We start from the raw sequence: 18,675 nt of genomic DNA on the forward strand, positions 1-18,675 counted from the left end.
AACTTTTTTGGGGTACGCGGGATCCAGGCCCATTAAATTTGGATCGTCCATTTGATACGAAACTAACAATATGTTTTTATTGCAGTGATATAATATGTCTATTGACCATTCTACAAAACGGAGGGATGAGGATGAAGACAGCGAAACACCCCCTCCTCCAGATGGTGGATGGGGATGGATGGTTGTTTTTGGATCATTCATGATACACGTTGTCAGTAAGTGATTATATTTCTATCAAATATGTATATGTACATTATTTATAGTCTGGGCAGATTTTCGGAGAATACGCCATTTTTGGGAAAAGTTATTTACGAGCAATTTTATGGTTGGAATCGAATCTTATGATTCTATATATTAATAATATAGGTATGCAAAGTCCGCAGATAGTGTGCTACTTTTTTTATAAACAAAATGGCGCCCGAAAATCGTGTTTTTTTTAATTTTTGCTCTATAACTCCAAAGATTTTAACTTTACACCAAAAACACCCAAATAAAAATTCACCGCAATTAAATTCTGCATAGAGACGTGTTTTTCCAGATTTACTTCGACGAAAATTTTCCCCGGAAAATGCGGATTTTTCCAACAAAATCTTTAATTTTCAACTAAAATTTTAGATAAGTAATTGTTTAACAATAATTAAATAACTTGGTAATATAAAAGCTCTATTCGTATGTAATGTTTCGTAATGTTTAACGTTCAATAATAGGAGAAAGATATTTTGCAATTATGATCTCAGTATGTAGCCCGAAATATGAATACTGAGATGTGTATTTTTTTTGTGTTTTATGTTTTATAAGGAACAGAGGCTTCTGTATAAAACACATATCTCATTTCTCATAACATGATTCCAAATAATATAAATTTCTTAATTTAATTGTATTTAATATCTCATTTTTCTTTATTTCAGTTTCGGTTACAAAACGTGATTTGTTTCATATTCTTTTCAAAATCTTCTATATGTCCAATATCCACATCTCAAATACTTTGCTCTAATTAAGTAAATCTTTGTTTTAGCGTTTTAAGCCTCTGTTCCTTATAAAACACAAAAAAAATACACATCTCAGTATTCATATTTCGAGCTACATACTGAGATCATAATTGCAAAATATCTTTCTCCTATTATTGAACGTTAAACATTAGATTTATTTCCAAATTTATTTCTATCGTATTAGTCTGGGCCCTGGGCTGATTATCGGAGAATAGGCCATTTTTGGGAAAAGTTATTTGCCAGCAATTTTATTGCTGGAATCGAATCTTATTATTGTATGTATAGTCTGGGCTGATTACCGGAGAATAGGCCATTTTTGGGAAAAGTTATTTACCAGCAATTTTATTGCTGGAATCGAATTATAAGATCCTATATATTAATAATATAGGTATGCAAAGTCCTCAGATAGTGTGCTACTTTTTTTATAAACAAAATGGCGCACGAAAATCGTGTTGTTTTCAATTATTGCTCTATAACTCCGAAGATTTTAACTTTACAACAAAAATACCCAAATAAAAATTCACCGTGATTAAATTCTGCATAGAGACGCGTTTTTCACGATCTGCTCCGACGAAAATTTTCCTCGGAAAATGCGGGTTTTCCCAACAAAATCTTTAATTTTCAAATAAAGTTTTAGATAAGTAATTATCTACCAATAATTAAATAATTTGGTGACTTAAAAGCCTTTTTGGTTTAGATTATAGTTACAGAAGCTGATGAAAATTAAACGAATATTTTAGCAACAATTCAATTGTTAATTAATAATTTACGGTCGCAATAATAACCAAAATAATTATGATACACTGATCAAGCTTTGAAATCTTATAAAGATGAGATGTCTATTTAATATTTTGTCGACAAAATATGAATTTTTTATTTTTTTGCATAATCTTTAAATGTTTTAAAAAAAATAGTTATAAACAAATTAACGTTTCTCAGAAAGTTTTTATTATATTATAATTTTAAAAAATAGCTAAAATGCGCATTTTAAATATCTTTAAAATGAATGCTTTAAAACTTTTTTGCAACCATTTGTAAAAAAGTTATGAAATAGCAAAGTAAACATACGATTACTACTGTGTTTATATATTTTTTTAATTCTTTCAAAGCGTAGAAGTGAGTTTAAAGTACAAGCTAATTATTTACAAAAAAATATCGATCTCAGTTTAATGGTTATATATTAATTAAAGATTATAAATATATTTTTTTGTAATTTACACGCGCGAAAGTAGAGTAACACAGTACTGTAGCTAAAATTTTCACTCTGAGCGACGACCAGCCGCGTGATGTACACTTTTAATAAATAATGCATGCTGCGTGTCAGTCGCTTCGAGTGAACATTTTAGCTCCGACTCTGTATCAGGCCTACGTTTGCGCTAAAAATTACAAAAAAAAGTATTTTTAATCTTTGATTAAAATATAACCATTGCACTAATTTTTGACATTCTTTGTGAGTAATTAGGTTGTACCATAGACTCACTTTTAAGCTTTGAAACAATTAAAACAAATTATAAACAACGGAGATTTCGTATATTTACTTTGCTGCTTCATAACTTTTTTGCAAATGGTTGGAAATTTTTTTTAAAGCATTCATTTTCAAGACCTATGAAATACGCATTTTAAGTATTTTTTTAAATTAGAATATAATAAACAATTTCTGAGAAATGTTAATTTGTTTATAACAATTTTTTTTAAACATTTAAAGATTATGCAAAAAAAATGAAAAATTTATATTTTGTCGACAAAATATTAAATAGGCATCACACCTTTATAATCTTTCTAAGTTTGATCAATGTCTCATGATTATTTTGGTTGTTATTGCGACTGTAAATTGTTAATTAACAATTGAATTGTTGCTAAAATGTTCGTTTCATTTTTACCGGCTTCTGAATTTATAATCTATAACAAGAAAGCTTTTATTTCACCAAGCTATATAATTATTGATAAATAATTACTGGCCCAAAAAATTTATTTGAAAATTCGAGATTTTGTTGGGAAAACCCACATTTTCCGAGGAAAATTTTCGTCGGAGCAAATCGGGAAAAACATGCCTCTATGCAGAATTAAATTGGGGTGAATTTTTATTTGAGTGTTTTTGGTGTAAAGTTAAAATCTTCGGAGTTATAGAGCAATAATTGAAAAAAATACGATTTGTCGGCGCCATTTTGTTTATAAAAAAAGTAGCACACTATATGCGGACTTTGCATACCTATATTAATAATATATAGGATCTTATAATTCGATTCCAGCAATAAAATTGCTGGAAAATAACCTTTCTTTGTACTTTACTAATTACCAGCTAGACCAGCGTATTATAACTATTTTTTTCAAAATTTAAAGATTATGCAAAAAAAAGAAAAATTTATATTTTGTCGATAAAATATTAAATAAGCATCTCATCTTTATAATCTTTATAAGGTTGATCAATGTATCATGATTATTTTGGTTATTATTGCGATCGTAATTTGTTAATTAACAATTGAATTGTTGCTAAAATATTCGTTTAATTTTCACCGGCTTCTGGAATTACAATCTATACCAAGAAAGCTTTGATGTCACTAAGTTATTTAATTATTGATTAATAATTACTTACCTAAAACTTTATTTTAAAATTAGAGTTTTTGTTAGGAAAACCCGCATTTTCCGAGGAAAATTTTCGTCGGAGCAAATCGTGAAAAACATATCTCTATGCAGAATTTAATTGCGGTGAATTTTTATTAAGGTGTTTTAGTTGTAAAGTTAAAATCTTCGGAGTTATAGAGCAATAATTGAAAAAAATACGATTTTTCGGCGCCATTTTGTTTATTAAAAAAGTAGCACACTATCTGCGGACTTTGCATACCTATATTATTAATATATAGGATCTTATAAATCGATTCCAGCACTAAAATTGCTGGTAAATAACTTTTCCATGAATTTTGCTAATTAGCCCAGAGTAGTATTAATAATATAGGTATGCAAAGTCCGCAGATAGTGTGCTACTTTTTTTATAAACAAAATGGCGCCCGAAAATCGTGTTTTTTTTAATTTTTGCTCTATAACTCCAAAGATTTTAACTTTACACCAAAAACACTCAAATAAAAATTCACAGCAATTAAATTCTGCATAGAGACGTGTTTTTTCCGATTTACTTCGACGAAAACTTTCCCCGGAAAAAGCGGGTTTTTCCAACAAAATCTTTAATTTTCAACCAAAACTTTTAGATAAGTAATTGTTAATCAATAACTAAATAACTTGGTAGTGTAAAAGTCCTTTTCATATAGATTATAATTCCAGAATCCGATGGAAATTGAATGAACAGTTTAGCAACAATTGAATTGTTAATTAAAAATTTACGTTCGCTATAATAACGACAATAATTATGATGCATAAGAATAACTATGATTTTTTCATAAAAAGACACTATACCTATCTAATGTACTTTACAGAATTGAAATTGGACTATTTAAGCGGCCTCAGGAATATTTTAAAATTATAAAGAATTTTTTGGCTTATAAACAAATATAATATCTCGGGAAATATTAAACTAAATTAAATTATAAAAACGGTATTCGAAAAACAGCGACAGGACGCTTCTTTTAAAAGAAAAAACGTTTAATTATGATCAGTAGTTCCTGAGATACAACCGGTCAAAGTTGACCGGAATTTACGGCAAAGATATAAACAATAGTATCATAATTTTCAAACCGTCACCTTTTTATTTTTGTCCTCTTTCTCTACACCAATTTTCATATCCTTAAAATACTCACAACATATATTATTATAATAAAAACTATCGATAATACGTGTGAAAATTGCCAAAAATAGCAAAATTCCAATCAAAACCTCAAAAAATCAAAACCAATCAAATTAACGAGGAAATAGAAGAGGGAAAAGGCGACGTAAAACAAGATATAAAAATATTAAACATGGCTCTGACAATTAACGAATTTTTGAATATTGCAAGCAAGGTATTGCCGAACGAGTTTGATGGAAGCGCAGGTAAACTACAACCATTTTTAGACGCATTAGAACTACTAGGAAAAATAACAGAAGGACATGAAGAAACAGCGATAACATTAATAAAAACAAGATTGACCAATAAGGCTAGAAACCTGATAACTACAGAGGATACGATCCCACTTATAGCCGCGGCACTGAAGAAAGAATTAAGAGGCGACAATCCGAAAACGATAATAGACAAGTTAGCAAAAAAAGGCAAGGAAACAAAGATGCAGCAGTGTACGCATCTGAAGTAGAGGAACTAGCGGAACAGTTGAAGGTAGCATACATAGCAGAAGGAATGCCATTGGAATTAGCGAAAAAATACACAACGGAAACAGTTGTAGCAACAATGAAACGAAACGTTAATACGGATAGAGCTAAATTAATACTGGAGGCAGGTAATTCACAACACCGCAGGAAGTAGTATCTAAATTTTTATCGATTGATACGACAGAGAACACACAGGGAAGAGTGTTCAATTATAGGACGAATTATGAAAATAGGAGAGGACAACAGCAATACCGAAGAGGATACCATAACAAATACGATAGAGGAAGAAGAAATAACTTCGGACAACGGAATGAGGGAGAAGCTGTAACAATTAGAAATGGGGTGGAAGAAGAGTTCTTGTAGGATGAATACTATTTCTTAAATAGAAAGGGGTCTGGAGAAAAATTAGGGGATATTTCTAAAAGCTACTTGCTGCGGCAGCTCATGGTTGTGCGGTGGCAGGTCATAGGTTCGTTTAAGGAACTAGGGAGTATCAACTACTATTACCTAATGAAATAAGAGTACTTACTCAGATATCCTAGGGTGTTTACATAGAAATGATCCTGGATATATTTTGTTTGAGGGCGCCTTACCAGGAGTTTCTTTTATACAATCTAATATTTTCTTAATATGTATACTCTAAAATACTTTTAAATGTGTGGTTAAAATTTTGCTAATAGGTAGTTATAAATAAACAGGACAAATAAAATTACATATTTATTAAAAACTTTTCCTGTCAAAAAACAAAACCAACATTAGAGTTTATAGGTTACATTGGCGATATTTACCTGTGACTAAAATATATCTACTTTCTATAAAATAGATATGGTGCACCAAAAAATAAGCAAATTTATTCTTTATTGACTTGATATCTGACACATTTAAAATATAGCATTTATATTATTAAAAAGGAAAAATGTTTATTTTTACTGAAACTTGAAAATAACAACTGTCAGTTACGTCACTTGTCAAATATCATTCCAAAAATATTTATGTCTCAATTAATTTTTATATGGTTAAATTACAATTTTGATTTAACAATCATTTTTATAATGATGGAAGCAAATATCTTTCTGATCCAATCAAAAGTTTACTCGTTATATTTTTATTTTTAAATTCTAAAAAAAAATTATTTATATTTATCAAAAAAATTACTTTAATCCTTGAATCTAAATTTTTAATTAAAATAGTCACTATACCTTAAACTTTGAAAATATTCATCTCACAACATTACTTCACCATCGGAAAGTTTTGACAGATCACTCATACGTCACCATACGTCACTCGACGGATGACTGGAAAATTCCACTGGTATGGTGGATATGTAGGTATTATACCATAACAAACAGGAAAATGCTAATTTACCTCTAGTTTTCTAATCCAGGAAACTTAGGTTTAATCCATTACCATGTAACCATAACCAGTATTATTATAACAGCTCACCGGCTTCATAAAGGATTAAATACGCCATACCATAAGTTTACAAAGCGTATAAACCAAAAATTCACTAACCAACAGAACTGCTACACTATTAAATGATCAAAACATTAATTATCTTCACCAAAAGAACTTTAATATATCCCAAATTTAACTTGGAAATTCTTTTGTGGAACAAATATATGCCGGTTACAATCTAACTTTTTGACATGTTTATCGGTCAAAAACTATATTGAGACTCCCCGTTCTTTGCAATCAAATCTAAATCTTCCCATCGATGTCGAACTAAACTTCGGTTTTTCGTTCGTTGCAGCCAATCACGACTCACGATTTTTACTTGACATTTGAATAGGCCAATGATTGCTTTCTGGTTCTGTCATAATTCTAGAATATGATTATGACAAATACGCAGTTATACACAATACAAGAAGAATGCTTGGAAAATTACCTCCAACACGCATTTCTTCTAAGAATATAACAAGGTATTGTGAAACAGTTCATAGGCGGGTTATAAATTTTTATTTGACTTGAATTTCTATAAAGAACTGACAAAAATATTTGGATTTACTTAGAAACGGATTGTAAAAACTATATAAATTAATATATTTATATTTCCGCTGGTTTTATAAATGTTATAACAGCCTCCTCCGAAAAGAGAAAACTCGGATAGAATATTCAGTTTTCGATAAAGTAAACAAGAAATCAACCATGATTCCTTGAGTGAGGCAAAACAATCACATCAAAAAAAAAATTATTATTTTTTTTTAGATGATGGCAAGTGGGGATTAAATTAAACAAACAACAAACGTTAGGGATTGGGCTAGCGTACCATCGATCGCCAGACTCTTTAAAGTCGAGTAGACTAACATGTTCCATGACTCTAAAATGAACTGTAGGTGACAAGAGTTTCTGTGTCTTGGGGAAGAAATAAATCTTATGCCCTGTGTGGACCTCGCTGACATTCACAACAGTAACACAAGTGATATATATATTATATAATATATCATATAATATATACCATATACCAGAGCAGACACAGCCTCATCACCTCGTTGCCTAACCGGGAGTGGTTTTCAAAAACTAAAAAAAATTATTCGAGCTCTAGGCTCAGCAGATAGGCATCTGCTTCAATTCCACTAAACGCCTAGCGAGTTTCAGGGAATTTTTATTGGCAACGGTTCAGCAAAAGTGAGGATTTAGAATCTCCATTCTAAATACCTCAATGAGACAGAATGTACTCATTTGTCTCAAGTCGAGATCGGTAACTTTACGTTAAACGTCTCACAGGGAATATACTCACTTCAACAACTAGACTAAAATAAAAGAAGACTAAAAAAGGGTATAAAACAAGGACTAAAAACGACATACCAAAATCAAAGAAGATGTCTATTTCTTATCAAGACTAAGGAAAATAAAAAAAATTAAGGGGGAAAGAGAATACGGAATCAGGACTAAGGGGATGACATATTATCTTCATCAGATACAAAAGGTTTTAAATCTTTGACATGCCATTTACCAAGATCAGAACCGTTTAAATCAGAGAGACGATACACTACTGGTGACAACTTTTCTCGGACTGTAGCTTCAATGTACCTCGGTGCTAGTTTAGACATAAACTTGTTAGCTGCATTAGACAGGACTTTATTCCTTTTCCATACTTTATCTCCTACTTGGAATTGGACTTCTCTTCTTCGTAAGTTGTAACTTCTAGCGTTACGTTCATATCCTTTTCGAAGATTAGCCCTGACTTTTTCGAAGACTTGACTTAATCCTTTTACTTCTGAAGCGTACATATCACGGTTACCAGGAATAATTTCTAGATCTTGGTTCCATTGATCTTTTTGATCAATACCATAGTAATTTCCACTCAGGGGAACATGACGGCCATAATTAAGGAAAGCTGGGGTATATCCAGTTACTTCATGCTTTGCGGTGTTAATAGCTTGTCTGATCTTTGCTAAATTCTTGTCCCAATCTACGTGGTTTTTTACATACATACGGATTGCTGTTCCAATAGTTTTATTATTCCTTTCCACAAAATTACATTGTGGTGCATACACGGGACTAAACCATACTTTCTGAACATTATACCTACTACAGAGATTAATTAGAAGAGGGTTGTTCAGATTTGAGGCATTATCACAAATCACATACTGGGGAACACCAAACATCAGGAAGACATTATCTTCCAAAAATTCAACTATACTCTTAGCTGTAGCCTTCCTCAAAGGATGAACTAAGGTATATTTACTAAACCAATCAGCAACCACTAATAACCACGTATAACCTTTTTTAGAACGAACAAAGGGACCAATCAGATCAACGGCAACTATCTGCCAGGGGAATTGAGCTTCTCTTTGCTTACCCATTTTACCTAATGGAGCATGATTTGGTGTTTTCTGAGCACCACACACTCTACATGATCTGACAAACTTAAGCACATCACAACGCATTTTGGGCCAATAGTACCTTTCTTGAATACGGGACAAAGTTTTATACAATCCAAAGTGAGCACATGTAGGTGGCTCATGACAAGATTGCATAACTTCTAATCTTTGGGGTTTGGGTACTAAAATTTTCCATTCAACATCATTAGTCTTGAAAGAATTTGGGGATGGGGCATACTTGTAGATAAAATCATTTTCCACTTTCCATTGTGGAAAATTATCAGGGGAACGGAATATCTTCAATCTTAAATCATCGAACCAAGGGTCTATTCTATCAATATCTATTTCTAGATAATTAACATTTTGGGTATCATTGGTATGGGCTCGGGATAAAGCATCAGGGACTAAATGGGATGTTCCTTTTCTATGAATCAAATCGAAAGTATGTTGTCTTAGGCGCATAGCCCACCTGGCTAATTTGCCTGTAGGATTGGACAGTTTATTCAACCAGAGAAGTGAATGGTGGTCTGTAATGACCGAAAACTTAACTCCTTCAATATAACCTCGAAATTTCTCGATAGCGAAGATCACTGCGAGACATTCTCGCTCTGTAACTGAATAATTTCTTTCAGTTCGGGAAAGAGACCTACTAGCATAAGCTATAACTTTTTCTTCACCATCAATAGTTTGAGTCAAGACACCACCAAGACCGGTGTCAGATGCATCACGTTGCACAACAAAAGGAAGTTCGAAATTGGGTTGGGCGAAGATAGGGGCAGAAATTAGGAGTTCTTTAATTTTCAAAAAAGCATTTTCAGCTTCATTTGTCCAAATTACTGGTTGTTTTTTCTTTCGATGACCTTTAAGGAGGTCATTAATAGGGGAGGCTAAACTGGAAAAATCTTTAATGAAACGACGATACCAGGAACACATACCTATAAATCTTTTAATTTCAGTAGAATTAGATGGCCTAGGATAATTAACCATAGCTAAGATTTTTTCAGGATCTGTTTTAAGGGAATTGTTACCAACTACATAACCAAGATACTTCAATTCAGATTTAAAAAAATCACACTTATCGATGTTAATGGTCAAGTTTGCTTCTTTAAGTTTATCTCTTATTGTTTTCAACAATTGGATATGTTCTTCAAAAGATGGGGTACATACTATGATGTCATCTAAATAAATAATCTTTGTTGAATCTGTGCACTATTACACAAACCAAAGGGAACAGAAGTGAATTGAAAAGAACCTCTACCAGAAACATTAAAGGCTGTCTTTTTCCTAGAGTCAGGATGCAGCGGGATTTGCCAAAAAGCTTTTCTTAAGTCAATGGAACTAATGCATTTAGCTCCTCTAAGTAACGAAAGAATTCTGTCTATTTGGGGCAAAGGATATGTATCATGAACAGTGACTTCATTCAATGAACGACCATCAAAACAAAACCTATATTCACCTGACTTTTTCTTTACTAATAATACAGGACTTGACCATGGGGATTGGGCTGGTTCGATTACTCCTAATCGTAACATATCGTCTAACTCTTCATGTAGTATTTTATTCATGTACGGGGATAAAGGATATTGTCTTTTCTTAAATGGTTTTGCATCACCAGTGTCAATAACCATTTCAATTTTATTGGTTCTTCCAATATATTTAGAACTAGAAATTTCCTCAAAAGAAGCGACTGTTGAATTTACTAAATTCTTTTCGGAGGGAGAAAATGAGTCTACAGAATACAAAGTTTCTGTTTTCTCTTCCTTTTGGGAAGAATGCCATGTTCTATCTCTAAAATTCAACAACACCGAAAATGTATGCATAAAGTTACTTCCTAAAATAAAACTATGGGGAACGGAGGGTACAACAAGAAATTTTACCATTTGAGAAACACCATCCGCCTCAATTGGAAGATCAATATTACCAACTACGGATTTATGAGAACCATCTGCTAAGCAGACATGTTTACAGGGAGTAGAATTATAATTAATTCCTTGGGAATTCAAAAATTTAATTCCAGTGGCACCTACTACGGATGTAGTGCAACCACTATCTAAAAGAGCGATAAAAATTTTAGAAAAGATAGAAATACTAATGTGAGGACGTTTATCACGATCTTTTTCAAAAAGAGGGTTAAGTATGCTTCGGGAAGGTTTGTCGGGCTTAACTCTAACTGGAGTGCAACTGCCGACTGGCTGCACACTACCTAGTTTTTTTTGACACTTACAGGAGGAAGTGCTCACACCTCTCTGACCACAACGAGAACAAAATATTTCTCTGTATTTACAATCACGAGAAACATGATTGGGCTTACCACAAAAACAACAAAAAATTTTTCTAGGGCTTCTTTGTGTTTGGTAGGGAGGGGATTTCATCAAAGGAGGTGGATAAGAAGAAGACTGATTTCTGTGGGGTGGATAAGAAGAAGAAGAAGACTGATTTCTGTGGGGTGGATAAGAAAAAGAAGACTGATGTCTTTCTGGTGGATAAGAAGGCTGATGTCTTTCTGGTGGATAAGAAGACTGATGTCTTTCTAGTGGATAAGAAGACTGATGTCTTTCTGGTGGATAAGAAGACTGATGTCTTTCTGGTGGATAAGAAGAAGATTGATGTCTTTCATCAGTATCTACTGGAGGATTGGGTCTCTCATTTCTCTGTCTGGAATTGGTATTGGATTTCTTAAAAGGACGATCTTGCTTTTCTGGTTTGTCTCTTTTGGGGTTTTCAGGCTTGTCTTGTTTATCAAGTACCTGAAAATTCTCTTGGGGTTTCTCTGTATCTTCTAATGAGATACCAGCAAGACCTTTTGTAGTTTGAAGCAGAGGCAAAACATTTTGCTCCAAACGTTTAACAGTAGAGACTAAAATTTCTACAGTGGGAAAATCTTGAAGGGCTATGAGTGGAATATAATCCACTAAAATATTTTTTCTTAAGATTTTAACTCTTTGTGCTTCAGATGGGTACTCTTCCAAACGTCTAAAGAGATTCTCCATGATTGAGGAATAAATAGTGATCGACTCGGACTTTTTTTGTTTTCGACTTTTAATATCGTCGAAGAGATTATCATTATAATCTGGGGGTAGGAAAGCAGTTTTGAGTAAGGTTACCAACTCGTTCCAACTGTTAACTGTATTTCTAACACTTCTATACCAAATAGCAGCGTTTCCGTCAAATAAGTCAAAAGCTGATCTAAACAGGACATCATGAGAAATATTTCTGGACTTAGCAGAATCTCTTATTTTTTTTTAAAATGTGGGAAGGGCTTTACTCTCACCATTAAATTTGATATTTAATTCAGAAACTCTAACAGGAGTTGAAACTTGTATAATAGGGGCCGAAACTGAACTAATAGGGGTAACAGGGACTGAAGTTGTATCACTAGTCGATGGGATGGACATATTATCGGATGTCTCTTCCTTTTCCAAGACATCTCCTGTCAACATCAATAAATCCATTTTATAGTTTCCAATAACTTCCTTTACATTTTCACCTACATTGTTAGGGAAATTTTCTAATCTGAAATCCAGATGAGTGGACCTTGTTTTGAAACGAGCAAAGTCAGCTTTTGTTGACTGTGCATCCATCGTTTTTGCAATATTTTGCAAATCTTTGAGTATTGCCTGAATTACAGGTAACTCTTTATCAGGATCGACTACATTTTTAGTAAAATCGATGGCAGATGAGGTAGTCTCTTTACTTAACTGACCTCTCAATAACTTACGTTTTTCCTCAACGTTTTTATTTTGTACCTTAAAACCTCTTATGAACAGTTCATAAGATAACTCTTCTGTTTTCAGATCATTTACCTGGGTAGACTTCATTTTTAAAACTGGGGTGAAAGTAACACGCAAGGGAAAGACAGAAGGGAATAGTAGAAAATATGATTTTCAACAAAGGACCGTTTTTATTTATCAAACGAAAGCAAACGTCACCTGTCCAACGTGACCGGATCCCAAATCACCAGTCTTGTCACAGCTTCTGCTCTTGGCCTACAATCATTCAGTAAATAAAAGAGGGGTCAATGAACTATTTGTCAAAAATTCACACTCACATACTAACAGGGAACAACAGACTCAAAAATTTTAGACACAACAGGGATATTCAAACACAAACAATATTGAAACTTGCTTCTCGAATGAGCTTACACAGGAAACACCAACAATGGTTCTTGTTCCGATAATTAATGGAAGTGTTCCTAGACAACTAAGCACGCTTCCTCTATCACGAGTATTACACTTGTGATGTATTCTGGTACAAGAAGGGAAAGACAAATATTAATCGGACTGACTAACTCCTTTACTATACGGGTAGGCTCCGACTAATTCACAGATAGGCTCCAAATAATTTACACGTAAGCTCCAACTAACCTTTGGTATCCTTATGACACTGACAAAGCTAGATTAGTTGAGAAAAAAAAATAATGGGACTAAAAGCTCAAAGGGAAACAACCAGACTATACACATATACTCAAACGACGAACAAAAAAAATCACAAAATCAAGTTATTCTGTAAAAAATTGTCATCAATTATGAATAAATGCACAAATATAACAATAAAGTTATACTTTTTAAATAGTTTCAATATTAAAATGTTCAACACTACTTATATAGACTACCTGTCTATATTATACTCATCAATATTTAGAAAAAATTCAAATAATGCTTTCACCATGGGTACTGTATCAACATCTACCATAAATACATACATAAAAATAATGTTGATACACTACAATGAGTACATATTTACACCTATTAAAAAATTTATACCACTTCGTAACGTTAAAAAAAATGTAGGGGCTCTTTCTAGGCTACAGACATAAGTTTTTGGGCTAAACTACGTTAGGATACTGATATGATAGTATAATCGATATCAAATCTGGGGCAAAAAAATAATTTAGGTTGAAAAACAGTTGGGACTAGTTAAAAAAAAGTAAACTGTTTGGGAACAACTTAATGATATGACTGGGGATGAAAAGAGACAGATTTGTAGCTTGATACGTTGGGTGCTATTTGTAGCTCGACACTTTGGGCGCCATTTGTAACAATTAGAAATGGGGTGGAAGAAGAGTTCTTGTAGGATGAATACTATTTCTTAAATAGAAAGGGGCCTGGAGAAAAATTAGGGGATATTTCTAAAAGCTACTTGCTGCGGCAGCTCATGGTTGTGCGGTGGCAGGTCATAGGTTCGTTTAAGGAACTAGGGAGTATCAACTACTATTACCTAATGAAATAAGAGTACTTACTCAGATATCCTAGGGTGTTTACATAGAAATGATCCTGGATATATTTTGTTTGAGGGCGCCTTACCAGGAGTTTCTTTTATACAATCTAATATTTTCTTAATATGTATACTTTAAAATACTTTTAAATGTGTGGTTAAAATTTTGCTAATAGGTAGTTATAAATAAACAGGACAAATAAAATTACATATTTATTAAAAACTTTTCCTGTCAAAAAACAAAACCAACATTAGAGTTTATAGGTTACATTGGCGATATTTACCTGTGACTAAAATATATCTACTTTCTATAAAATAGATATGGTGCACCAAAAAATAAGCAAATTTATTCTTTATTGACTTGATATCTGACACATTTAAAATATAGCATTTATATTATTAAAAAGGAAAAATGTTTATTTTTACTGAAACTTGAAAATAATAACTGTCAGTTACGTCACTTGTCAAATATCATTCCAAAAATATTTATGTCTCAATTAATTTTTATATGGTTAAATCACAATTTTGATTTAACAATCATTTTTATAATGATGGAAGCAAATATCTTTCTGATCCAATCAAAAGTTTACTCGTTATATTTTTATTTTTAAATTCTAAAAAAAATTATTTATATTTATCAAAAAAATTACTTTAATCCTTGAATCTAAATTTTTAATTAAAATAGTCACTATACCTTAAACTTTGAAAATATTCATCTCACAACATTACTTCACCATCGGAAAGTTTTGACAGATCACTCATACGTCACCATACGTCACTCGACGGATGACTGGAAAATTCCACTGGTATGGTGGATATGTAGGTATTATACCATAACAAACAGGAAACTGCTAATTTACCTCTAGTTTTCTAATCCAGGAAACTTAGGTTTAATCCATTACCATGTAACCATAACCAGTATTATTATAACAGCTCACCGGCTTCATAAAGGATTAAATACGCCATACCATAAGTTTACAAAGCGTATAAACCAAAAATTCACTAACCAACAGAACTGCTACACTATTAAATGATCAAACCATTAATTATCTTCACCAAAAGAACTTTAATATATCCCAAATTTAACTTGGAAATTCTTTTGTGGAACAAATATATGCCGGTTACAATCTAACTTTTTGACATGTTTATCGGTCAAAAACTATATTAAGACTCCCCGTTCTTTGCAATCAAATCTAAATCTTCCCATCGATGTCGAACTAAACTTCGGTTTTTCGTTCGTTGCAGCCAATCACGACTCACGATTTTTACTTGACATTTGAATAGGCCAATGATTGCTTTCTGGTTCTGTCATAATTCTAGAATATGATTATGACAAATACGCAGTTATACACAATACAAGAAGAATGCTTGGAAAATTACCTCCAACACGCATTTCTTCTAAGAATATAACAAGGTATTGTGAAACAGTTCATAGGCGGGTTATAAATTTTTATTTGACTTGAATTTCTATAAAGAACTGACAAAAATATTTGGATTTACTTAGAAACGGATTGTAAAAACTATATAAATTAATATATTTATATTTCCGCTGGTTTTATAAATGTTATAAAGCAACAGAAAGCCAACGGAATTATTCGAACAGAGGATATAGACAATTTAACAACCAAACGTACAGAGGGAACCAGAGAGGAGGACGTAACAGAAACGTAAGGCTACTTGAGTTAGAGGACAGCCAAGAGGAACCAGAAAATCAGCAGTTGGGGTTTTGAATGAACGAAACAAGGAAAGTACACAGTCAGAAGTGGAATATAATATTTACAACTTCGACTTAAACCTAACGAATTTTGTACGAATGAAAACAGAAATCCTAGAAAACACAAATACCTTTATCATAGACACAGGAGCTGATATTTCAATACTGAAATGTTCACAAGATTTTATGAAGGAACATGTGAAACCAAACACAAAGGCGAAAATAAAAGGAGTAACTAAAGGAGAATTATAAACAATGGGAGAAGTTGAAACAACACTAGAAGTAAAAGGATCTCGATTTGAGCATATCTTTCAATTAGTTGAACCTAGCTTTCCTATTCCAACCGACGGAATCATTGGGAGGGACTTTATTTCAAACTTTCAATGCATATTAGACTACGCTAACCTTAAAATGCACATTAAAGAGGACAACGATTGTTACATTAGTACGAACATTTTGGATAACATAGATAATGACACGATAATAATAACGCCCAGATGTGAAATTTACAGAGTCGTAAAAATTTTTCAAACGCTGAAGAATGACAGGATAGTGGAACAACAGGAAATACAACCAGGAATATTCATAGCGAGAGCAATTATTTCAAGTAATAATCCGTACATCAAAATTTTGAACACAACCTACGAAACAGTAAAAGTAGAGACAAACGCAATCAAAACATTAGACATTAAATTATTCAACATATATAGACTAACCAACGACAGCAAGGACAGGAAAAAGGAATTACGGGAATCATTGAAGTTAGACATTCCAGAATACATACGCGATAAGTTAGTATCTTTATGCGAAGATTATTCAGATATATTCGCCCTAAGGCATGACATGCTAACATGTAACAACTTCTACGAGCAGAAACTGAGAGTTAAAGACCAAACTCCGGTATATATTAAAAACTATAGGACACCTCATGCACAAACAGAGGAATTAAACCGACAAGTAAAAAAACTGAGACACCAAGGAATAATAGAACCGTCCACATCAGAATACAACAGCCCGAACAGTGCTGGTACCGAAAAAAGCGATAGATGGAAATAAAGCATGGAGATTATGCATAAATTTTAGACAACTGAACAAGAAAATAGTCACAGACAAATGTCCTTTACCAAGGATAGACTCGATATTAGATCAACTAGGAAGAGCAAAATGGTTTTCAGTTGTAGACTTAATGTCAGGTTTTCACCAGACAGGGCCGGCGATAACGGGCCTGAAAGGGATGTACTGCAGGCGGGCGCCCCTGTTTGAGGGCGCCAAAATGAGATTTTTTCCGCTGCTGCGATATAAAATATTAATTTAAAAGAAACCGAAGGGCGCCTATGCTAGTTTTGCAGGCGGGCGCCTCATACCCTAGCGCCGGTACTATCACCAGATACCATTAGAAAAATTATCGAGAAAATACACATCGTTTAGCACGGAAAATGGAGCATTTCAATTTACCAGATTACCTTTTGGATTAAATGTAAGCCCAAATAGCTTTTCAAGGATGATGTCAATAGCATTTTCAGGATTAACACCGGACAAAGCATTTCTTTACATGGACGATATAGTAGTAATAGGAATATCTGAAAAACATCACCTAGACAACCTGAAAAAGACATTCGAGACATGTCGAAAATTCAATCTGAAACTTAACCCAGGAAAATGTCAATTTTTTAGAAGAGAAGTAACATATTTAGGTCATGATCTTTCCCAGGAAGGAGTATCACCAGACAAAGCGAAATATGCAACGATTGAACAATACCCGACACCTAAGACAGCGAAAGAAACAAAAAGATTCGTAGCATTTTGTAACTATTATAGACGTTTTATTCAAAATTTTGCTGAAATATGCAGACCACTCAACAGATTATCAAGAAAAGGAGTAGAATTTTTTTGGTCAGAAGAATGTGAAAAAGCATTCAATAAGCTTAAATCATCTCTGATGAAGCCACCGATCCTAAAATATCCAGATTTCAATAAACAATTAATCCTAACAACAGACGCATCCAACGAGCAATCCAACGAGCGTTCAGCAATTTTAAGTCAAGATTATAACGGAATAGACCTACCAATAGCATACGCATCAAGAAGTTTCAATAAAGGAGAATGTAATAAACCTATAATCGTTAAGGAATTACTAGCGATTCATTGGGGAATTAATCATTTCAAATGTTATTTATATGGAGCACCAACATTTTTAGTCAAAACGGATCATAAACCACTAACACATTTATTCGCAATGAAAGAACCAACTTCGAAACTTACAAGAATCAGATTAGATTTAGAGGAATACGATTTCGAAATAGAGTATATAACAGGGAAAAATAACTATGCAGACAGTCTTTCAAGAATAACATTACATCAACTAAAGAACCTATACATAGACAATACCCATATATTAGCTATAACACGAGCTCAAGCAAGAGAAAAGAAGAAGGAAGCAAGGCAAACGAAGGCAGAAAGTAAACTCACACTACAGCCAGAAGCCCCCAAACAGACAGTAAGAAAGGTAGTAAATAATTTAGGGGCGCATAGACTACCAATTTTGTCTTTTGGAGCAGAACTAATCTCACCAATACTGAGCATTAGGGTCAAAAACAAAATAAAGTGCAGCAAGAGGATAGCCACAGGATTCAATCATTTTGATTTAAACCAAATAGTCCATTATTTCACGGTTTTTGCT

The 18,675-nt window shown here is 32.9% G+C and overlaps 1 protein-coding gene across 5 annotated transcripts in view; it reads left to right on the plus strand.

The window, feature by feature from the left end:
- LOC126882130 (monocarboxylate transporter 5) overlaps positions 1-18,675 on the plus strand; it is a 681,181-nt gene that overhangs the window by 164,456 nt on the left and 498,050 nt on the right. For all 5 annotated transcript variants that reach the window (XM_050646979.1, XM_050646980.1, XM_050646976.1 and 2 more), the window contains exon 2: positions 86-215. In XM_050646979.1, the coding sequence (XP_050502936.1) occupies positions 95-215 (121 nt within the window). In that variant the 5' untranslated portion in view covers positions 86-94. The remainder of the gene's footprint in view (positions 1-85; positions 216-18,675) is intronic.

Source organism: Diabrotica virgifera, chromosome 3 (assembly GCF_917563875.1).
Source record: "Diabrotica virgifera virgifera chromosome 3, PGI_DIABVI_V3a".
NCBI classification, from domain to species: domain Eukaryota; kingdom Metazoa; phylum Arthropoda; class Insecta; order Coleoptera; family Chrysomelidae; genus Diabrotica; species Diabrotica virgifera.